Here is a 21,280-nt window from a genome sequence, read left to right on the forward strand (position 1 = left end):
CAGGGGTGGAGTTTCTATTATTCTTTGAAAAAAATTTTTTTTTCGACAGAAGTAATTTATAATCACTGAAGGGAGAAAGTTAGAAAATTCAGATAGTCAAAAAGGGGGAAGGGTTGGCCAGTTGGCTCAGTTTGTTAGAGCTCGGAGTTATAACACCAAGGTCAAGGGTTCAGATCCTGTATCAGCCAGCCACCAAAAAGAAAAAAAAGGGGGGGTGGGGGAGGGTACAAAAGGCCACATGGTGTATGATTCCATTTATATGAAATGTCCACAACAGACATTCATATCCATAGACACAGAAAGCAGGTTGGTGGTTGTCAGGGGCTGGGGGAGGGGGGTGGAGAGTGACTGCTGATGGGGACAGGGTTTCCTTCTGGGGTGATGAGAATGTTCTGGAACTAAATGGGGTTGACAGTTGTACAACTCTTTGAATGTGCTAAATGCCACTGAACTGTGCACTTTAAAATGGTGAATTTTATGTTATGTGAATTTCACCCCAGTTTACAAAGAAAGGGGAAAAAAACCTCACCTGTAATCCTCCATCCAGCAGTGACTGCCATCATGAGCATTTCCTCCTAGACTTTTTTCCATGCTTGGTGCAATGCTTGATATGTGTTTTCTTATCATCACAACCCTTGATCTTGCTCTTGGGGGGCTGGGGAGCTGTTGTGGGATTGAGTAAAATGGAATGGGATTGAATGAGATGGAACGTGTCCACCGCGTTGACCAACCACACTGTGTGGCAGCTCAGCATGAATGAGCCCCTACGCATGCCACCTTCTGACTTTTGGTGGCTTGGGGTCACTGATATGATGACCAATGTTTGCTGAGCACTGCTGGGTGCTGGCATCTGGTGGGCCCCCAGCCTGGCCCATTGGGGACTTTAGACTGCTGCCAATATTCATCATAACCGTGTGTATATGGTACTTGCTGCGTGCTGGACAGATCTGAATGCCTCATATGGGTTAGCTCATTTCTGTCACTATCATCACCCCTGCACAGACAGAGAAACTGAGGCCCAGGAGGTCAGGTGCATCTGAGGTCTCATGGTCACCAGCTTGTGTTGTTTTATTTTTATTTTTTTGGTGGCTGGCTAGTTCAGGGATCCAAGTCCTTGGCCTTATTTTTACGATGTGTTGTGTTGTTTTATTTCATTTTTTTGCAGCTGGCTGGTATGGGGATCTGAACCCTTGACCTTGGTGTTACAAGGCCACGCTCTAACTGACAGAGCCAGCCAGCCAGTCCAATGTTTTGCTTTTCAGATCCCAGGGTGGGGGCATCTGTACTCAGCTTTTTCATTCCTGGTCAGCCTTCTCCTCACATGGAGTTGGTGTGAACGTGTTTATTGAACATCCCTGCATCCTGGGGCTGATCGAGGGTGGGGACTGCAGGGGTGACCCAGCCTGCCTCGGTTTTCTGCATCATCTTCCCCTTGGTGCCTGGCAGTGGCAGGCAGAGGACAGGGGGAGGCTGGGGTGCTCCTCCGCTCTCTTCACCCATACATTCTGTCCTCGCCCCCTCCTCCCCCAGACCAAGGTCGTTCCACCCAGCCTGGGAGGATGGGGAGAAAAAAGATTCAGATCTCACGCATTCTGGACCAAAGGAATCGGCAGGTGAGTTCACTGGGTGGAATAAATAGCAGTTGGGGGAAAGGCATCCTGGCAGGGGCATGGCTTGGGCAAAGGCCTGGCCGTTTGAGGAACTGCAAGAGGACGAGGAGGCCTGAGGAGCCTTGAAGCAGTGTCAGGAGTTTAAAATGAAACCTTTGCTTATTTTCATGATCATTCATTTATTTATTCTTCTTAATGACTGGAGCCCCATCACAGGGGAGACAGAGCTCGACACAGACACACCCAACTCAGAGAGCTGGATCAGAGGGAGGCACAGAAGTGGGGGAGCCCAGAGAGAGAGTGTGGGCTCTGCTTGGGAGGCCCAGGGAAACTTCCCAAAAAGGAGGGAAATTTGGGGCTGGGTTTTGAAGCGCCGATAGGAGTTTGCCAGGTTGCAAAGTGAGAAGGAGCAGTGCAGCCAGAAAGAACAGCACAGGCAGAAGGTACAGAATCATGTGGCATGTTTGAGCAGCAATCTGCCCCACCACGCCACCCCCGATCCTCGTCTTCGCGCACTCTTCCCGCCCCTGTGGGTCCTGGGTCCAGGTGACATTCACCAAGAGGAAGTTCGGGCTGATGAAGAAGGCCTATGAGCTGAGTGTGCTCTGCGACTGTGAGATCGCCCTCATCATCTTCAACAGCGCCAACCGCCTCTTCCAGTACGCCAGCACCGACATGGACCGCGTGCTCCTGAAGTACACCGAGTACAGCGAGCCCCATGAGAGCCGCACCAACGCCGACATCCTCGAGGTACCCTGGGGACTCTTAGTTTGCACAAAAGGCAAGCATTGTGTCTGGCTTTGCTGCTGGTAAAAGCAAGTTTGGGGCGACGGAGGGTCCCTTCTAGAGGCAGCTGCCTGGACAGCAGAATCAAGAGCATCAACCACTGTGCATTGAGGGCTGACTATGCCACCCTCAGACACAGCATCTTATTTAGTTTTGTTACCTATGTGGTGAGGGACGATCCCCCTCTCCTACAGGCGGGGACATGAGGCTCAGAGGAGTCCTCACCACCTGCGAAGGTCACACAGTGAATGTGGAGGAGGCAGGTTTTGAACCTGGGTCTGTCTTCACTGACTGTGCTCTTAAATTCCTGCCATCATAAATGGGGACAGAGAGAGACAGAGGGAGACAGAGACAGGGAGATAGATACATAGAGGGAAGGGGAGAGATACTCAGAGAGACAGACACATAGAGAGAAAGAGAGACAGAGCAGAGAGACACACAGTGAGAGACAGAGAGGGGGAGACAGAGACAGAGATATATATGCAGAGAAAGAGAGAGACAGAGATTGTGAGAGACAGAGAAGGAGAGAGAAGCAGACAGAAAGACTGAAAAAGAGACACACACACAGAGACAGAGAGGGGGAGACAGACCGAGGCACACACACAGAGAAAAAGACAGAGAGGGAAACAGAAACAGAGAATAAAAGACACCACAAAGTAGGCCAACCACACGGAGGACAGCAGTGTTTCTGTCTGAGCTGCTGCGTCCTCAGGAGAAAGGCCCTGCAGCAGCTGGCTCAGTCCTCACACCCACCACCCAGAGTGGGGGAGAGATCACTGTCCCTGTAGACATGGGAATCTTTTCCCAGATCAGAAGCTGAAGTCACGCAGCTGGAGAGAGCAGCAGGTTCATGACCATACCTGGGAGCCCCCAATGTTTTGGGAGGGGAGGGAGAAGCTGGCAAAAGAGAGGCAGGGGCCCAGGAGTGTCGACTCTGTGGTCCTAGGGGAAGGCAGCTCAGGACATCTGCTGATGCTTGTTAAGCAGCCACTGCGTGCCATGCTCTGAGGCTGCACATGGGGGCAGAATGGAGGTACCCAAGTCCTGTTAAGGCCTGTGCAGATCTCAGCCCCTGCTGTGTGGCCTGGATAGGTCTCTGGTCCTGAGGCAAGACAGTCCTTTTGTCACACACAGTTGGAAATTAAGAGAGTCAATGAGGTTTGGCTGGACCAGGCCAGGCGTGCACTCTACCCCACCCACGGAGCTGGGTGGGGAAGGTCTCTCCCCATCCCATAGAACTGGGTTCCCTGGCTGGGGTACAGGATGAGGCTACACCTTGTCATCTCCTGTCCCCACAGACACTGAAGCGGAGGGGTGTGGGTCTTGATGGGCCAGAGCTGGAGCCAGACGAGGGGCCTGAGGGGCCGGGTGAGAAGCTGCGAAGGCTGGCAGGTGATGGGGGTGACCCAGCCTTGCCCAGGCCCCGCCTCTATGTAAGTGACTCCCTGCCCCACAGTGAATGGTGCCCTCCCCACACCTCCTAGGCCCCAGTGGTTGAGGCTGGGGCTGAGAGAAGGACCTAGGGCCAGGGAGCCTGGAGTTTAGAGGCAAGTCTGCCTGGGTGGACAGGGGAAGCTTCCTCAAGGAGTGGGCATTGTAGCTGGGGCTTTGAAGGATGAATAAGGGTTCAACAGGCAAACAGATCCTTATTTATATCTTTGATTTATCAAACATCCTGGGCAGCCCCCTCAGTGCCAAGTTTATGCTGACAGACCTCAGCTCTGGACCTAGCTACTGAGAAAAGGTAGAGCCAGACAAAGACTTCTGCAGCCTGTGGGGTTGGGCCACAGGGAGGAGCAGATAGGGAGCTCAGAGGGAGGAGAAGTGAGGGCTTCCTGAAGGTAGAGGCTGGCTTCTGAATTGTTGGGATTTTCTCTCTTGGACTTGGCGCCCCCACCCACCTATCCTGCCTGTCTGCCCACAGCCAGCAGCCCCCACTATGCCCAGCCCAGACATGGTGTATGGAGCCTTGCCCCCACCAGGCTGTGACCCCAGTGGGCTTGGGGAGGCCCTGCCTGCTCAGAGCCGCCCGTCTCCCTTCCGACCTGCAGCCCCCAAAGCCGGGCCTCCAGGTGAGCATGGGACATAGGCCTTGGGTGAGGTTAGGGGCATCCCGGGGCTGGTGTGTGTGGACCTTGGCTCTGGCACTGCCTGGCTGTGTGTCACCACTCAACCTCAGACTTCATTAGATGACATGGTCTACCCTCTCTCTGGGGGTCTCCTCCTCCCCAGGACTGGCGCACCCTCTTTTCTCACCAAGCCACCTCACCAGCAAGACTCCACCCCCGCTGTACCTGGCTGCAGAGGGCCGGAGGCCAGACCTGCCTGGTGGTCTGGCTGGGGCCCGAGGGGGCCTGAGCACTCCGGTGAGTGAGGAGAGGGTGTGCTGGGGCTAATGGGGCAAGCAAGGCGGCCTGGGTGTGGGCCTCAGTTTCCCCTTCATCCTCTCTCCCCACAGAGAAGCCTCTACAGTAGCCTGCACAGCCCGTGCTCCACTGCGACCCCAGGACCCCCGCTGGGGAGCTTCCCCTTCCTTCCCGCAGGCCCTCCAGGTAACACCCCCAACCCGCCCGACCTGGAAAGTGTCCCCACGCCTGCTCCTCCACCCACCAGGACTAAACAGTGGCCCGTGGGGCGAGTCAGGCTTCTGCAAGGGGGTCAAGGAGAGCTCGAGACCTGAGCCTACCCCTCCTGCCCATCAGAATATGGCCTGGGAGACCCTCCACCGGCCCCTGGCCTGCTGCAGCCCCCCACCCTGGCTCCCTGGCAGTCCTCGAGGGGAGACGGTCCCCCGGCGGCCCCCGCCCAGCCCAGGTAAGCCCCTGACCGCGCCCCCAGGTCCTCCGACGCCCCTAGCTACTGCTGACCCCTCGTGGCCATCCCTGGTACTGCGTGCGGCCCCTCCCGGCTGTTCCTGGTACGGGTGGGCAGCAATTTTGGAAGCCCCAAGAGGGACCGCCATCACCTCCTTTCCCAGGGCCCTCCTGCCCAGCCTCTGCCCACGCCATGCCACCTCCCGGGCTTCCTTCCGCTCCTCGCTGGGCTCATGGCTCGCTTCTCTCTCTCCCCCTGCAGTGGGGGCCGCAGCCTGGGCGAGGAGGGGCCCCCTGGCCGCGGCGCCTCCCCGCCGACCCCCCCACTCAGCATCAAGTCGGAGCGCCTGTCGCCGGCCCCCGGGGGCCCCAGCGACTTTCCTAAAGCCTTCCCCTACCCCCTGCTCCTCGCCCGGTCCCTGGCAGAGCCCCTGCGGCCCGGTCCTCCGCTGCGCCGGCTGCCCTCGGCTGACGGCTGGCCCCGGTAATGGACACCAGGTGGCCCCGGCCAGGTCCCCTCGCCGGGCGAGGCGGGGGCACGCGGGGACCCAGCCTTCCTCCAGGCCTTCTCTAGGAGGCCCAGCAGTTGCAGCTCCCTCCGCGGGGGGCCTGCAGGGGGCGCTGGATTCGGACCCCCCGTTGGGGGTCTCCTTCCCCCTCCTGTGTGTGTTTCCACCAATAAAACACGCGTGGCGTCCGTGGACGAGACTGTCTGTCGCCGCTCAGAGTCCCCCCTCCCCAGCGGCCTCATTCTTTACTCGCCTTGGTTTGGGGTGCCCTCTCCACAAGCTGACCCTGAGGGGAGGACTCAGGGCGCACGGGGGTACCGGGAGCGAGGCCGGGCGGAGGGGTGCTGAGCGGGGGCGCCCTGGGGACGGCGTCGAGGGGCCCCACCCCAGGGGTGGGGGGCTGCTCTGTTTACCCTCCAGCTGGTAACCGCGAGCCCGCCTTGACGCAGCGACTTCGTCCCACCCAAAAGGCGAGGGGGAAGCAGGGCGTTTATACACCACTCCGGAGGCGCAAACTGCCTGTGTGAGAGGGCGGGTTTGGGTGCCCAGGAGCCAGAGGGAGCTCCCAGCAAAGAGCCACCGGGAGACAGCGTCTGCACGTCCTGCCCAGCCACCCCCGGGTTGGTCTCAGAGGGATCTTCATAACACTGAAGATCTGACCCACGCCGTTCCCTGATCACCTGTCGGAGGCTCGTCCTCATCCCTCATCCCTCATCCTTGGGAGGAAGCTGAGCTCCTCAGCTGCCCCCCACACCCCACCCCACTCTGCCCCTGTCTCCCATCTCCCCTACCTCCGGTCCCCTGCAGTTCCAACGTGAGGACCATGCTGGTCTTCCCTACCGCAGCACCTCCCTCAACTCTCAGCTCGCCTCCTTTCTAAACTTCCCAAGGGCCGGCCCATGGCTCACTTGGGAGAGCGTGGTGATGACAACACCAAGTCAAGGGTTAAGATCCCCTTACCCATCATCTTTTTTTATTAAAGCCAAAACCAAAAACAAACAAACAAACAAAAAAACTCCTTCCCACCTTCCAAGGCCCAGCTCCACGTCCGCCTCCTCCAGGAAGCCTTCTGCACTGTCCCAAGCTGGAAAGTGGCAATGACTGCGAACTGGTACCATTTGTATCTTTTTATTTTTATGTTTGGCGGCTGGCCGGTTCGGGAATCCGAACCTGTGATCTTAGCAGTACAAGGCTGTGCTCTAACCAGCTGAGCTAACAGGGCCTCTGACTGTGAGCCGAGACACAGTGTTTGTTGAGTGGAGGTCACACACTTGGACAGGAAGATGGAAAACATTGTGTTGGCATCGACGCTTATAAAACCCGCCACCCCTCCCCCAACACTCTGCTTAAAGCTACAGCCGATCGGCCCAGCTCAGACAGAGGTGGGCGGGGCAGCTTGACAATTTCAAGACCCTCATCCCCTCTTGTCACCGCAGCGCCCCGCAGTGGAGTTTCCCCCGTGAGCGCACACAGACCGTGCATAAGAAGCCTCAAAATCAGTCACGGCCTCTGGAACTCAGCACCTTCCCCTCCCCAGTCCCCGGCCAAGACTTTGGTTCGGGATCCGTTGAGCAGGAGTGGGAGGGCTATAGATGTATATGGCAGAGCTTTTGTTTGTTTGTTTTTATAGAAGATGACCGGTAAGGGGATCTTAACCCTTGACTTGGTGTTGTCAACACCACACTCTCCCAAGTGAGCTAACCGGCAATCCCCTATATAGGGATCCGAACCTGTGGCCTTGGTGTTATCAGCACTACACTCAAGTGAGCCATGGGCCGGCCCTTGGCAGAAGCTTTTTTGTGAGATGGGAACTCTTGCCTAAGTATGTGTATAGAGTGTCATCTCGGCTGGGGTTTGTCCCATGTGACCTTCCCAGTCTTGGCCACCCTCAAAGCTGGGGCTTTGGTGTCTCAGTCTTGGGACAAAGCATGATCAAAGTGTGGAATAGCCTCCTCCCCGGGGTTCCCGGGGCAGGTGGGCTGGGGCAGTGGCCCAAGGAGTGGCATTCTGTGGGTGTTTGAGGCAGATCCACCAGGACTCGAGGATGACTCAGAGGTGGGGGTGAAGGGAAGAGGGCGCCTAGGTGACTTGAAGCCCCAACCTGGATGGGGGCAGTGGGGGAGCCAGCCCCTGTGCTGCGGGAGCCTGCAGGGAATGAAGCCCAGATGGGGTGAACTCAAGGACTCTGTAAAGTGTCCGAGTTGGGCTGGAGATTTTTTCCACCCAACGCAGACTCAAGCCCTAAGTCCTCCCCTCCTGGTCCCTTCTGTCCCTCCCCCACTCAGAGGAGGTATGCACCATTGTCCCCGCTCCAGTGATCAGCGGACTCTGAAGGTCGGGCCGAGCATGCAGCCCCCGGCACACCCAGCAGCACCGTGGTCACATGCACGGCGGCATCAGCCCACGGGGGCAAACTCTCCAGCTGGGTAACCTACCCTTCTGGGGACCTCCCCATCACAAGGATCTTGGCCTTCCTCATGGGGTAAAGCACTGCCCACCCAGTGTCCCCCCACACACGGTGTCACAGTCACAGCCTCTTATGCAACCAGACACAGGACCAGGTTCTGGGGAGGAGATGTGGGGCCAAGGCAGCAGGTGCCTTGGGGGAAACCAAGGCATGGCTAGAGAGAGCTCCTTCCAAGCCTCTGGATCTCACCCCCACGATAGACAAGAAGCCGGGCCAGTTACTGACGTCAGTGCCCTTAGACTAAGCGTCCAGTGTGAGGCGCGTTGAAACGTGCGTGGGCTGCTTTCTAAGGGCAGGTGGGCTTGGTCCTACTTCCCCATCCCTGAGAGGCTGCACTTCTCCCATCTGCCACCAGGTGGCGTCTGATGGGCTTCGAATTCAGCGCTCCCCAGCCAAGCGTAAGAAATAAAACAGAAATAGTGATAAATAAATTAAATCCTTCTGGAGGACCGACCCCATGTTTTCAGGCTCTGGGTCTGGGAGAGAGGTCATGTGACACAGGGAGGGCTGTATCACATGCTGTGTGTGTGTGTGTGATTGTGCATGTACAGCTCAAGGAGTCCTGGGCCATGAGGGGACAGTAGGCAGAGAACCAGGTTCCAGGAATGCGTCTGGGGTCAGACCCCCGCTCCGTCCCCGTTGCTCTGTGGGTCTCCCCTTGTAAAGGAGGAGGGAGGGTTGTGTGGAAGCCATTCTAAAGACACCCACAGACAAGGACACCATGGTGAGGTCAACCAGCGCCAATATCACTGTTAGTCTTTCAGGATCACAGTCACTGGTTGGAAGAGCCCCTGGGAAGAGTGGCCCGGGCACAAACACGGTGACAGAAGTCTGAGCACTGGGGCATCCGTGGAGATCTGAGAGATGCATTTTCAAGACCTCCGTAGGCAGAAATGGCGGAATGGTCAGTGCTCAATGAGCGTGGACCTTAATGTGGGCTACAGAATGTGGGATGGTTAATGTGGACAGACACAGGGAGCATCCGAGGACGGTCGGGGAGTGTGGAACCCGCAGTGCAGCACGGGGAATGTGGATTTGCCCAATGGAGAATAGAAATCATGGACAGTCCACTGTAGAGTGGACAACAGGCACTTCCAGGGGAGAACACAGATGTTGAACAGAGAAGAACAGAGACGTGCAAACGTCTCTTCTCAGCCCGTCCACTCGGAGGGCGGCCCGAGCTCGCCCGGCATGTTCCAACCACAACTTCCGGCATGCAGCGCGGCCACCGGTGGTCCCCAGAGAGGTGCCGGCTTTTAGCCTCCTGATTGGTCGCACGGGCTGCTCGTCAGACTAGACTCAGTCTCTGATTGGTCGAGTCCCGCCGAGGGCCCAAGCCCCAGGCCCGCGGGGCACTGAGCTCCGGCCGGCGACATGGTGAGTGGGTGCCCCGCGGCGTGGGGGTCCTGAGCGGCAGGTCCTGCCGAGGGGGTCCAGGGAGGCACCGCGGGGACGGGGATTCCTTTGTGGGGATCGGAGGGACCTGGCGTCCCGCTGAGGGACTTTGTCCCTCTCGGGGGGCCCGGTTCTCGCTGCAGAGCCTCTGCGGGGGTCGTGCCGAGGGGACTGGATGCCCCTGAGCGTTCTGGGGGCTCTGGCAAGCCTCTGCGGACGCTTTAGGGGCCTGGGGTCCTGCCGCGTGGTCGTTGTCCCGCAAAGGAAACTGGAGACTGCCTAGGTGGTCTGGGGTCCCGCTGGGGCCCACTCTGGGGACGGGGGTCCTGCAGCAGCGTGGGGCCACACCGACGGGGACCGTCGGGTTCCCTGCGGGTATCGGGGTGTAGGGCAGGGGCAGGGAGAGCCCTGAGAGGTGGGGCCCGGCTGAGGGGGTCTGGTGGCCTCAGGCCGGACGAGGGTCTCAGAATCAGGGACAGCACAGCTGTCACGCGGCTCTGGGCCCATCCCGTTGAGTGTGTTCTTCACACTTGGCTCAGCCCCTGTGGGCCGGCCTGATGCCGGGCAAGGGCGGGACCCCTGCAGCCTTGAGAGGTCCTGCCTGGGCAGAGGGAGGCACAGCCCTGGAGCCTGGACGGGGTGTGGGAGGCTGTAGGCGGTGAGGACAAGGGCTCTCAGGACCAGGATGGAGGAAAGTCCCATTGATTTTAGCAGGGTTCTCAGGTCGTACGTCCAGGGAAAGGATTTGAATAGGGGAGGGACGTGGGCTCCGGAAGATTCTCGGAGACATCTGCAGAGAGTTGACTCTGAGACTGGAGGCTGCTGGGTGTCCGGGAGGCGAGGAACATCCTTGGATGGACCTTGGGAGCCTTAGGTGGAGCGATGCGTGACCCTCCCCCCCTTTCTCCTTACTCCTGTCCTTCCTGGCCGAGGTGCTGGGATGCAGTGTGAACCAGGGGTCTCCTCCCTGGGAGGTTTCAGAGGGTTATGGGGTCAGCGATGAAGAACCCGCGGGTCTAGGAGGGCCTCTGAGACCCGAGTCATTGGGTGCAGAGAAGGCCGTGGAGAGAGCCGGGTAGTGAAGTCGGGTGGTCTCCAGCTGGGTCCTCAGGGCCTTGCTGGCTGCAGAGTGGAGTTGGGGGTTGATCGTGAGACTGGGAAGGGCCTGAGCCACCTAGAAGGACAGAGGGCGGTGTCCACAGGAATGGTGGGCCTGGAGGAGGCATTGAACTTCTAGGAGAAAGGACAGGGCTACAGAAAGCCCCCACCCACTGGGCTTGGAAGGGCCTGCTGACCTGCGGCCATGGTCAGTAGTGCCCGCTGGCCTGTCTGTTCTTGGGTGAAGGGTAGGGCGAGCAATGAGGATTTGGAGACAAAGAAGATGGTGCCTCCAACCTCATTTCATTACTGAAAAAAAGACTTCTGTGAGGCTGGCCGGCTAGCTCAGTTGGTTACAGCATGGTGCTGATAACAGCAAGGTCCAGGGTTCAATTCCTGTACCTGCCTGCTGCCAAAAAAATAAAAATAGAAAAGATTTCTGTTATCACTTTATAAGTCAAAGGCATAGAGAAAATAAGTATCATATTGGTCGGTTATTTTTACGATGGATTTCTCAGCAGTTCTTAGCTCTGATAGCCATCACACCAGAGCTTTTTCTATTTAAGTTAGCTTATTTTTTGCCTGATTAAAGGATTATTTTAATAATTAATTTTAATATTCAATATGAACATAATCTTTATTTCATTTAAGTTGTTGATTACAATACTAGAATACTAGTAGACAGCTCTCCTGAGCCCATAATTTTACATAATTACTCATAGCAAATAGGTATTTACTGAATTCAAGCAGGAAAACCCAGCTTAGCATCAGACTGATTTTTTCCAAAACGTTTAAAAATAAGTACACATGAAAACGTGTTCTGATTATTGTCGAAAAGGTTGTTATGTAGAACTTGGTGAGAAGATTCCAATTTTAAAAAAACCTATTCCACTCAAACGTGTAAGTCTTTATACTGAAACAGATAGTGGCCAGAAGCGTGGATGGCTTCCCAAGGAGGTTGATTACAAAGGGAGGAGGGGTGACGGAGCCATCGGGGATCATTTCAGGTGGGGGAGACTTAGAAGAGCCACCAGGAGACGCGGTTGGTGCATAGTGGGGGCGAGACGGCAGTGGGAGGGAAGTCGCTTTCACTGGGTGCGCGGGGCTCGTGGTAGGGCCGGAAGGTCGTCGTGACGAATACATGAAGCAAATTAGAAAGCACCCCATTTCCAGAAGACAAAACCAAGACTCCAGGACATTCATACCCGCGAACCCCAGCCTCTGCTCCAGCCAGAGATGGGGGGGGCTGGCCTCTGACAGGGGGCAGGGCCGGGTCAGATGGAGGTCCGCGCTCAGCAGAGGCTCCCACGGTTGAGTCTGGGATCACCACAGGCCCCTCCGTAAGGCCTCCGGAGCCAGGGAGGCCGCGCTCCCGCGTCTGGCCGGCTTCGCTATAAATAGGCTGGGTTCTGCAGAAGGGAGCTTGTGACCCTCTGGCAAGCACTGCCCGTCATGTCCCCTCCCCCAGGCGGTCCTCGGAGTGCAGCTGGTGGTGACCCTGCTCACTGCCACCCTCATGCACAGGCTGGCGCCGCACTGCTCCTTCGCGCGCTGGCTGCTTTGCAACGGCAGGTGAGCCCCGCCCCCCCCGCGCGGAGGAGCCCGCCGAGCCCCGCCCCTGTCTCTCCAAGCCACGCCCCCAGCCCCTAAGCCCCGCCCCCGCGTTAGAAGGCTTTGCGGGGGGCGGGGTAAAATTTTCATTGAAATGTAGTTGAAGTGCACCGTTAGATCCGTTCTGACAGACGCACACACCCGAGATCCCACCGCCACACTCCCCACGTCCCCCACTCCTGGCTTCCTGTCCACCCCTGCTGTCGCTAGAGATCTGTGCCCCCACAGCCCCCTCCCCGCTCTGAGTTTTGTCCCTGTTTGTGTTTCTGACTTCCTCAGAATCTGGTGGAAACAATTCTCTCCTTAGCCTGCTTCCCCAGGGGAGCTAGACAGCAGATCCAGGGGTGTCCAGGGCGGCCTGGATTTGTTGGCCCCACCGTTTCCCCAGAATTGCCCCTCACTGCGGCTACCCCAGCCCACCTCCACCCCCGCTTCCCTGGCTGTCTCCTGGCCCGGCCCCGACCCGGTCTTCCCTCCACCTTCAGCCCCCGGACTTGGGGCTCACTTCTCCGTCCCCCATGCTGCAGCTTTCCTGACTGCCGTCTTTGCCCTCAGTCTGTTCCGATACAAGCACCCCTCGGAGGAGGCGCTGCGGGCTCTGGCGGGGAAGCCGCGGCCGAGAGGCAGGAAGGAGCGGTGAGTGAGGCCGGCCCACCCCAGGCGAGCGGCTCCTGCCCGGAGCTCCAGGCTGCAGGTCTAGGGCCTGCACCCCACTCTCCCGGTGAGGCACTGGGCACAGGTGAATCAGGGAGTCCCCAGTCTGAGGAGATGGTCTCCATCAAGTTAGCATCGAATGTTTCATGGCGCTTTGCTCTGGGCCAGCCAGCCCGGCCCCTGCTGAGCTCTGAGCGTGGCCTGGCAGATCCTCCCAGGCCCCGGGTGGGGTGTGGCTCTCCACTGACCCCTACTTTTTCCCCCTACCCCCAGGTGGGCCAATGGCTTTAGTGAGGAGAAGCTGTTGTCGGTGCCCCGAGACACCCCATTCCAGCTGGAGACCTGTCCCCTCACGGCTGTGGATGCCCTCGGTAACAGCCCAGTCCCGGTCCCCAAACTCCCCTCCCTCGGCCTCGGGTCACCACACCCTCATGAGGGTTGGGAGGTAGAGCGTCCTCGGTGGGCGTCCGAGGGCTGAGCCGTGGGCTCCCCGCAGTCCTGCGCTTCTTCCTGGAGTACCAGTGGTTTGTGGACTTTGCCGTGTACTCGGGTGGCGTGTACCTCTTCACCGAGGGCTACTACTATGTGCTGGGTCCTGCCAAAGAGACCAACATCGCCGTGTGCTGGTGCCTGCTCACTGTGGCCTTCTCCATGTATCCTCCCCCCTGCTCCCTGGGTGGGCGTGTGGGGGCAGCACTCAAGCTTCCGTCCCCCCAAACTGCTGTGTCAGTAATAGCCTGCCGTGCCACTAACCTCTCCCAAACTCGGTGGCACAGAGCAGCCACTGGCTCTGTGGTGGGCAGTCTGGGCTGCGCTCAGCTGGATAGGTTCATCACCGAGCCTCGTGGTCTTGTCCTTTGGTGGTGGCAGAAACACTAGGAAGCAAGAGGGGCCGGAAGCAAGAGGGGATGGCTTGCCCGGAGTCAGCCCACTCCCATCCCTGTCCCTTCCACCACATTCTCTGTCAAAGCGAATCACCAGGGCAGGGGCACCTGCTCCCCAGACCTCCTTAGCTCCGCCCCCCAGCAAGGTGTTCCTGATGGTGACCCGGCTGTACTTCAGCGCCGAGGAGGGGGGCGAGCGCTCCGTCTGCCTCACCTTCGCCTTCCTGTTCCTGCTGCTGGCCATGCTGGTGCAAGTGGTGCAGGAGGACACCCTTGAGCTGGGCCTGGAGCCAGGTGAGTGCAGGCTTGGCATAGGGCCACCGCCCCCAACACTCCCTCATGTAAGCTGACCAGGGCGTGTTCGTCTGGCACACAGTAGGTGAAGGAGAGTGCTTCTGGGGCCCAGCAGTCTCCATTTGGACTATGGTGGCTCCTGAGCCTCAGGTGCTTGCCACCCTGGCCCCCCCCCCCCCCCATTGGGCGTTGAGGATGACAGGACATTTCCCCTCTCACTGTCTCTGGTGGACTCCTGTGACTATAGCTCTTCTGTTCTGCTCCAGTCTGTCCCCTACCCAGCAGCTGCCGTGTTTAATACTTACCTATTCTAATTTAATCTGGTAAGTGTTTAATACTTACCTATTCTAATTTAATCTGGTAAATGGTATAAAATTCATAAAGTACAAGAGCATATAGAGTGAAAATCACCCTCCTTAACGGTCTTCCTCCCCAGAGGAAATCCAGGGAGCCGCTTTTCTTATTCACACAAAATACATCTCTACACCTGAACTTTTTCCCTTGAAAACAATAAATATTGGAGGTTGTCCCTTGACACTACATACAGTGTCTTTTTTTCATAATGGCTACTTAGTATTTCATTTTATGGATGTTCTATGATTATTTAAGCAGGACCCTATTTATGGGCGTCTAGGTCTTTTACTATGAAACATTGTTGCTCAAAACCACGTTGTTGCAGAACAGTGTTGTACAGGAATAACCTTGTGCTTGTGTCCCTGTGCAAGAAAGTACATTTGTAGTTTTGATACTGTTGCAAGTTGCCCTTCAGGAGAAGGTTTATGTACGTGTCTCTTCCCCAACATACTCTCCAATGCATTTCCTCAGACTTTCATGTCTTGGGTGGTCTGATGGGTGAAAATATAAATGAGGTTGAACATCTTTTCACATGTTGAAGAGCCAGTTTTATTTCTCTTCCTGAAAGGGTCTGTCCATTTATTTTGGCCAGTTTTTTTTTTTTTTTAAACTGGGTTGTTGGCCCTTTTATTGATTTATAGGAGCTCGTTATATATTAAGGAAACTAGCTTTTGTGTGCGATAGGAGTTGCAAATATTTTTTCTCACTTTACTGTTTATCATTTGACTTTATTTCTTTTCTTTTAAAAAAATTTAATTGACACATAATAATTGTACATACTTATGGGGTACTGTGTGATATTTCAGTACATGTATATAGTGTGTAATGATCAAATCAGGTTAATCAACACATCCATCACCTCAAATATTAATTATTGCCCTGTGTTGGGATTGACTTTATTTCTTGAATGATCTTTTAAAAACATAATTTGGATCACATTACCTCTCTGCCTGGCACCAGACTGGTCTTAGGAGAAAGACAAAAATCCTCACTTTGGTCCACACGGCCCTACTGACTCCTTGAGTTTTACCTTCTCCAATTCTCCCTGCCTTTCCATTTTTTAAAATCAAATAATGTTTGATCTGTACAAAAGAACGTCTGTATGCAAATTATAAAGCAAAATAATATGAGCACCTGCGAACCTACCTCTTAAATAATAACTAGATGGGTGGTAGCTGCACCCGTCTCTCATGGGAACAGTAAGGTTTCAATGAATCGAGATCATTCTGGTGCCCTAGGGTGACAATAGCTAATGATACTGTACTGTGTACCTCAAGATAGATAGCCAGAAAAGCAGATATTGAATGTTTTAACCACAAAGAGATGATAAATGTTTAAGTGGTAGACATGCTGATTATTCTGATTGGGTCGTTATACAAAATATGCATGTATTGAAATAACAAACCGTACCTCATAAACATGTACAATAAAAAAAAAAAAAGATCAACAGACAGTGCTGGATTTTCACCATGCTAGCACCTGTGCTGGGGACCGGTGCCTTCTGTGGCCTTAACATGCATTTCTCTGATGACCAGGGAAGCTGAGGACCTTTTCCCATTTATTCATGATTCACGTTTCCTCTTCTGTGAAATGCCTGTTCATATGGTAGCCCATTTTTCTTTTAGGCTGTATGTCTTTTTTTCCCTTTAGTTTTTTTTTTTTTTAATTGTAGTAGGTAAAACATAAAATCCACCCTCTTAACCATTTGTAAATGTACAGTTCAGTGGCACTGAATACATTCACACTATTGTGCAACCATCACCCCATCCATCTCCAGAACTTTCTCATCTTCCCAAACTGAAACTCTGTCCCCATTAAATACTGACTCCCCATGCCCCTCCCCAGCCCCTGGTGACCACCATTCTACTTTCTGTCTGTGAATCTAACAGCCCTAGGAACCTCATATAAGGGAGCCATACAGCATTTGTCTTTTTGAGTCTGGCTTCTGTCACTGAGCATAATGTCCTCAAGGTTCATCCATGAACAGGTGTTAGAATTTCACTTTTTTTTTTTTTTTTAAAGATGACCGGTAAGGGGCTCTTAACCCTTGACTTGGTGTTGTCAGCACCACGCTCACCCAGTGAGCTAACCGGCCATCCCTATATGGGATCCGAACCTGTGGCCTTGGTGTTATCAGCACCGTACTCTCCCGAGTGAGCCACTGGCCGGCCCTAGAATTTCACTTTTAAGTCTGAATAATATTCCATTGTATGGATCTACCGCATTGTGTTTATGCAGGCAGGCTGCTTCCACCTTTTGGCTATTGTGAATAACACTGCTATGAACATGGATGTGCAAATATCTCTCTGCAACCCTGCTTTCAGTTCTTCTGGGTATGTACCCGGAAGTGGAATTGCTGGATTATACAGTAATTGTAGTTTTAATTTTTTGAGGAGCTGCCAGACTGTTTTCCACAGCAGCTGCACCATTTTACATCCTCACCAGCAGTGCACAAAGGCTCCAATTTCTCCACTTCCTCGCCAACACCTGTTTTCTTTCTTTGTTTCTTTTTCCTTCTTTTTTCTCTAGGATAGTAGGCATCCTAGTGGGGGTGAGGTGGTATCTCACTGTGCTTTTGATTTGCATTTCCCTAATGATAGAGATGTTGAGCATCGTATCGTGTGCTTGCTGGCTGTTTATACGAAAAATGTCTATTCGAGTCCTTTGCCCGTTTTTTAGTCAGTTTTTTTTTTTTTTTTTTTTTTTTAAAGATGACCGGTAAGGGGATCTTAACCCTTGGCTTGGTGTTGTCAGCACCACGCTCAGCCAGTGAGCGAACCGGCCATCCCTATATGGGATCCGAACCTGTGGCCTTGGTGTTAGCAGCACCGCACTCTCCCGAGCGAGCCACAGGCCGGCCCCAGGTTTTTTTTTTTTTTTTTTTTTAATTGTTGAGTCTCAGGAGTCTTCTACATATTCTTGATATTAATCCTTTATAAGGTATATGATTTGCAAATATTTTCTCCCATTATGTGGTTTCCCTTTTTACTCTGATAATGTCATTTATGTATGTATGTATGTATGTATGTATGTATGTATTTAATTTGGCAGCTGGCTGGTGTGGGGATCTGAACCCTTAGACTTTGGTGTTATCAACACTGCGCTCTAACCGACTGAACTAACCCACCAGCCCTGACAACGTCTTTCAGTGCACAAAAGTGTTTAATTCTCACAAAGTCCAATTTGTCTATTTTTCCTTTTGTTGCCTGTGCCAATGAAGTCACAGACAAGAAATCCTTGCCTAATCCAGTACTGTAAAGCTTGTGTTGGGCTGTCTGTTGTTTTGTTTCTTTCTTGTTGATCTGTAGAGCAAGGTGCTAATAACACCAAGGTCCAGGGTTCAATCCCTGTACCAGCCAGCTGCCCAAAAAAAGGGAGAGAGAGACAGAGAGAGCTGAATTTAGTTCATTTGAAAATCTGCCCAATCAAGGCCCAGCCCGTGGCTCACTCGGGAGAGTGCGGTGCTGTTAACACTAAGGCCACGGGTTCGGATCCCATATAGGGATGGCCGGTTAGCGCACTGGGTGAGCGTGGTGCTGACAACACCAAGTCAAGGGTTAAGAGCCCCTTACCGGTCATCTTTTAAAAGAAAAAAGGGGGGGAAAAAAAAGAAAAGAAAAAGAAAATCTGCCAATCATCTGAAGGTAGTCTCATGTCCCCTGTTCTATGACTCCAACTTTATTTCCTTGATTATTTCACACATAACTGATAATACCAATTTCTGAAGTCCTTGGGTTCGAAACTAATATTTTGGTTTTTTTCTGCTCACTCTCCTTTAGGGTGGTTTGTTTCCTTGAGGTTTGGCGCTTTTTGTTGTGAGGTCATATTTATTTGCTCTTAATCTGTGGAAAATCTTGGAGGCTGAACTGAGGACTCTTTCCCCCAGGAATACTTTGGTTTTCTCCTGCAGGAGCCCTTCATCTCCCCCAACCCCAACCCCAGATTCCTGGTATAATCCAGGAAGCTCGAACTCAGCAGACTCACCCCATGTCGCCAGCCCAATGAGGAGTGTCTGCCTGGTGCATTCTTCTGTTTCTTGAAGAGAGCCCTGCAGACAGAACTGCAGCACAAAGTTGTCCTGGTGCCTGGCACAGGGCTTGACCACCACTGATGCATTCCTACTACTTGAGGACCAAGAGGACGTCCGGGAGCGGTGCAGAATGGAATTAGAGACCCTGGGAATCCACTGTACTCTGTCCTCTCCTTATCTTCCCCAGGCCTGGCCAGCATGACCCAGAACTTGGAGCCACTTCTGAAGAAGCAGGGCTGGGACTGGGCGTGAGTCCTGGGGCTGGGGATTAGGGACAGGGGGCTGGTTGGGGGCCTCCCAGGGTGTCCCAGGCACGGTTCTGACTGGCTGTGGGGCCTCTCTGACCTGCTGTTCTCCCCAGGCTCCCTGTGGTCAAGCTGGCCACTCGCGTGGGGCTGGCAGTGGTGGGCTCCATATTGGGTACATTCCTCACTTTCCCTGGCCTGCGGATGGCCCAGACCCATCGCGACGCACTGACCATGTCAGAGGACCGGCCCATACTGCAGTTATGTGGACTGCCTGGTGGGTGGGGGGAGTTGGGAGCCAAGATAGGATTTTCACGTGTCACTCCTCCCTGTCCTCGCCACCACCCTTCCAGGTTCCTCCTGCACATCAGCTTCCTATCTCCCCTGTTCATCCTGTGGCTCTGGACGAAGCCCATTGCACGGGACTTCCTGCACCAGGCACCCTCTGGGGGCACACCCTTCTCCCTGTGCGTACTGGGTGGGGCTGGGGGGGAGGGCAGCTGGGGCCCCCTCTGTGTACTCCAGTCTCTGAGGCTCAGGGAAGGTCCGGGGAAGATCCTGGGGGACGGGGCGGCCTCATTAGCTCTCTCACCCGCGCCCCCCTTGGCGCAGGCTGTCGGACTCGGCCTTCGACTCAGTGCGCCTCTGGGTGCTGGTGGCGCTGTGTCTGCTGCGGCTGGCGGTGACCCGGCCCCACCTGCAGGCCTACCTGTGCCTGGCCAAGGCCCGTGTGGAGCAGCTGCAGCGGGAGGCCGGCCGCATCGAGGCCCGTGAGATCCAGCGGCGGGTACGGACGGATGCCTCGGGCGGGGAGGGAACCCGGGGCTGCGGGCGGCCGGGCCTTCCTGTCTCTCGGGCGTGAGTTCACCGCCAACCTGGAAGGCCCGCTGCAGCCACCACTGCCCACCAGGTGGTCCGAGTCTACTGCTACGTGACGGTGGTGAGTCTGCAGTACCTGACGCCGCTCATCCTCACCCTCAACTGCACGCTGCTGCTCAAGTCGTTGGGTGAGAGGCTGCATGGTGGGGACAGGGACCCGCCGGAAGATGCGGTGGAGGTGGAGCCCGGGCAAGAGGAGGAGCCTGGGCAGGGGGAGGGGCCTGGGAAAGAGGTGGGGCCTGGGCAGGGGGTGTACCTGGGCAGGGCGGGGCAGGGGGTGTACCTGGGCAGGGCGAGGCAGGAGGTGGAGCCCGGGCCAGGGGCTGGGAGTGTTTGCCAAGATGGGGCCTGAGAGGCCGACCCCTCCTGTGCCTCCACTCATATCTGCCTCCAACCTTCTCTACTTGAAGGCGGTTACTCTTGGGGCCTGGGCCCAGTCCCGGTACTGTCCCCGGCCTTGTCCTCAGCCAGCACTGTCCCCATCGGCCCCGGGGAGGACGAGGTCCAGCAGACGGCAGCCCAGATCGCCGGGGCCCTGGGCGGCCTGCTCACGCCTCTCTTCCTCCGCGGAGTCCTGTCCTCCCTTATCTGGTGGACAGCCGCCTGCCAGCTGCTCTCCAGCCTCTTCGGCCTCTACTTCCACCAGCACTTGGCCGGCTCCTAGGTGGCTGCAGACTCTGCTGGGGCCCCGAAGGATGGTCCTGGGCCAGCAGGACACGGGCTGCCCCCTTCGTGTGTGCTCAGAGTCCCAGCAAGATGGGGCTGGTGCTCCTCACCGTCCCCTTCACCGCAGTGCCTGAGCCGTGGCCCCCCTTGGATCCCGCGTTTCTGCCTCAAAACTGTCTTCCCTGGGCCCTGCGGCAGGGGGTTCCCACAGCCAATGTCACTGAAGTGACGTGCGAGTACTGGGTTTGAGCGAGGGCTGCTCTTCTGGACAAATAAAAGAGCAGGCCGATTTTTACAAATGGGATCTGAGTGGTTTGGAAGGTGAGTGCTGCAGGGTAGTGGCTTCCTGCATATGTGGCACCGCCTGGGTGCAGGGGGTGGCCCTGGAGGCCTGGAGAGCACAGCGGGACTGAAGTGGTAAGCAAAGGCCTGGAAGTAGAGAGAGAGGAGAGAAGGGTGAGAAGAGATTCAAGAGTCCAGAGGAAGAGCTGGAGGAGGAGATCAGAAATGGAGGGGGAGTCATAGCTGAGAGGAGAGGTGGGTGGAGGGAGGGAGGACCAGAGAGGTGAGCACCATGAGGAAGAGCAGGAAGAAAACTAGAAGGAAAAAGAATCACAGGAGAGAAATGGGAGGGAGGTGAGCCGGTGGTGCTGCGGCCGTCAGCCCCAGGTGCACAGGTGACTGCTTTCCTATAAAGGTCACCTGCAGGCAGATGGGCACATTGAGGCCACGGGGATTCAGGGGAATAGACATGGGGCTGTCAAGCACCCTGGAATGTCCTGTTGCTCTGACCGTGAGGTGAGACACTGGTGTGTGTGCACGTGTGTATCATAACATACAGGTGGATTATGTAACCTTTCTGTATATGTAAAATGTTTGTTAAGAATAAAAAAGATGAGTCACAGCCACTTCCGTCACCAGGATGGGAGCCCAAGGCCTCTGAGCGGCCCTCATGTTTCAAACTCTGCATTTCTGTTATGTGGAT

The 21,280-nt window shown here is 55.4% G+C and overlaps 3 protein-coding genes across 4 annotated transcripts in view; all 3 read left to right on the forward strand.

Moving 5' to 3' along the window:
* Window positions 1–1,552, forward strand: part of BORCS8 (BLOC-1 related complex subunit 8) — a 25,758-nt gene extending 24,206 nt beyond the window's left edge. The window contains exon 6 of the mRNA XM_063110424.1: window positions 1,531–1,552. The gene's annotated coding sequence lies outside the window, so the exon portion shown is untranslated. The remainder of the gene's footprint in view (window positions 1–1,530) is intronic.
* Window positions 1–5,724, forward strand: part of MEF2B (myocyte enhancer factor 2B) — an 8,409-nt gene extending 2,685 nt beyond the window's left edge. The window contains exons 2-9 of the mRNA XM_063110425.1: window positions 1,531–1,613; window positions 2,157–2,360; window positions 3,695–3,829; window positions 4,321–4,468; window positions 4,629–4,762; window positions 4,855–4,948; window positions 5,099–5,210; window positions 5,472–5,724. Coding sequence (XP_062966495.1) covers window positions 1,560–1,613; window positions 2,157–2,360; window positions 3,695–3,829; window positions 4,321–4,468; window positions 4,629–4,762; window positions 4,855–4,948; window positions 5,099–5,210; window positions 5,472–5,697 — 1,107 coding nt within the window. The 5' untranslated portion in view covers window positions 1,531–1,559 and the 3' untranslated portion in view covers window positions 5,698–5,724. The remainder of the gene's footprint in view (window positions 1–1,530; window positions 1,614–2,156; window positions 2,361–3,694; window positions 3,830–4,320; window positions 4,469–4,628; window positions 4,763–4,854; window positions 4,949–5,098; window positions 5,211–5,471) is intronic.
* A 3,787-nt stretch (window positions 5,725–9,511) lies between these two features.
* On the forward strand, window positions 9,512–21,262 carry TMEM161A (transmembrane protein 161A). 2 transcript variants are annotated; one of them, XM_063110872.1, is made up of 12 exons: window positions 9,512–9,562; window positions 12,147–12,250; window positions 12,845–12,925; window positions 13,217–13,314; window positions 13,440–13,596; window positions 13,970–14,121; window positions 18,693–18,753; window positions 18,867–19,010; window positions 19,104–19,217; window positions 19,363–19,537; window positions 19,661–19,757; window positions 20,040–21,262. In XM_063110872.1, the coding sequence occupies exons 1-12, from the start codon at window positions 9,560–9,562 to the stop codon at window positions 20,291–20,293; spliced, it is 1,440 nt and encodes a 479-aa protein (XP_062966942.1). In that variant the 5' UTR covers window positions 9,512–9,559; the 3' UTR covers window positions 20,294–21,262. The 2 variants fall into 2 exon arrangements, with proteins under 2 accessions (XP_062966942.1, XP_062966943.1); XM_063110873.1 differs by lacking the exons at window positions 9,512–9,562; window positions 12,147–12,250; window positions 12,845–12,925 and adding an exon at window positions 12,954–13,010.
* The last annotated feature ends 18 nt before the right edge of the window (window positions 21,263–21,280 follow it).

This window comes from Cynocephalus volans, chromosome 10, assembly GCF_027409185.1.
Source record: "Cynocephalus volans isolate mCynVol1 chromosome 10, mCynVol1.pri, whole genome shotgun sequence".
NCBI classification, from domain to species: Eukaryota; Metazoa; Chordata; class Mammalia; order Dermoptera; family Cynocephalidae; genus Cynocephalus; species Cynocephalus volans.

Coding starts and splice junctions, on each gene's coding strand:
- TMEM161A (XM_063110872.1), top strand. Junction 13,597..13,969: donor CTCACTGTGGCCTTCTCCAT/GTATCCTCCCCC, acceptor TCCGCCCCCCAG/CAAGGTGTTCCTGATGGTGA. Junction 19,011..19,103: donor GAGGACCGGCCCATACTGCA/GTTATGTGGACT, acceptor CCACCCTTCCAG/GTTCCTCCTGCACATCAGCT.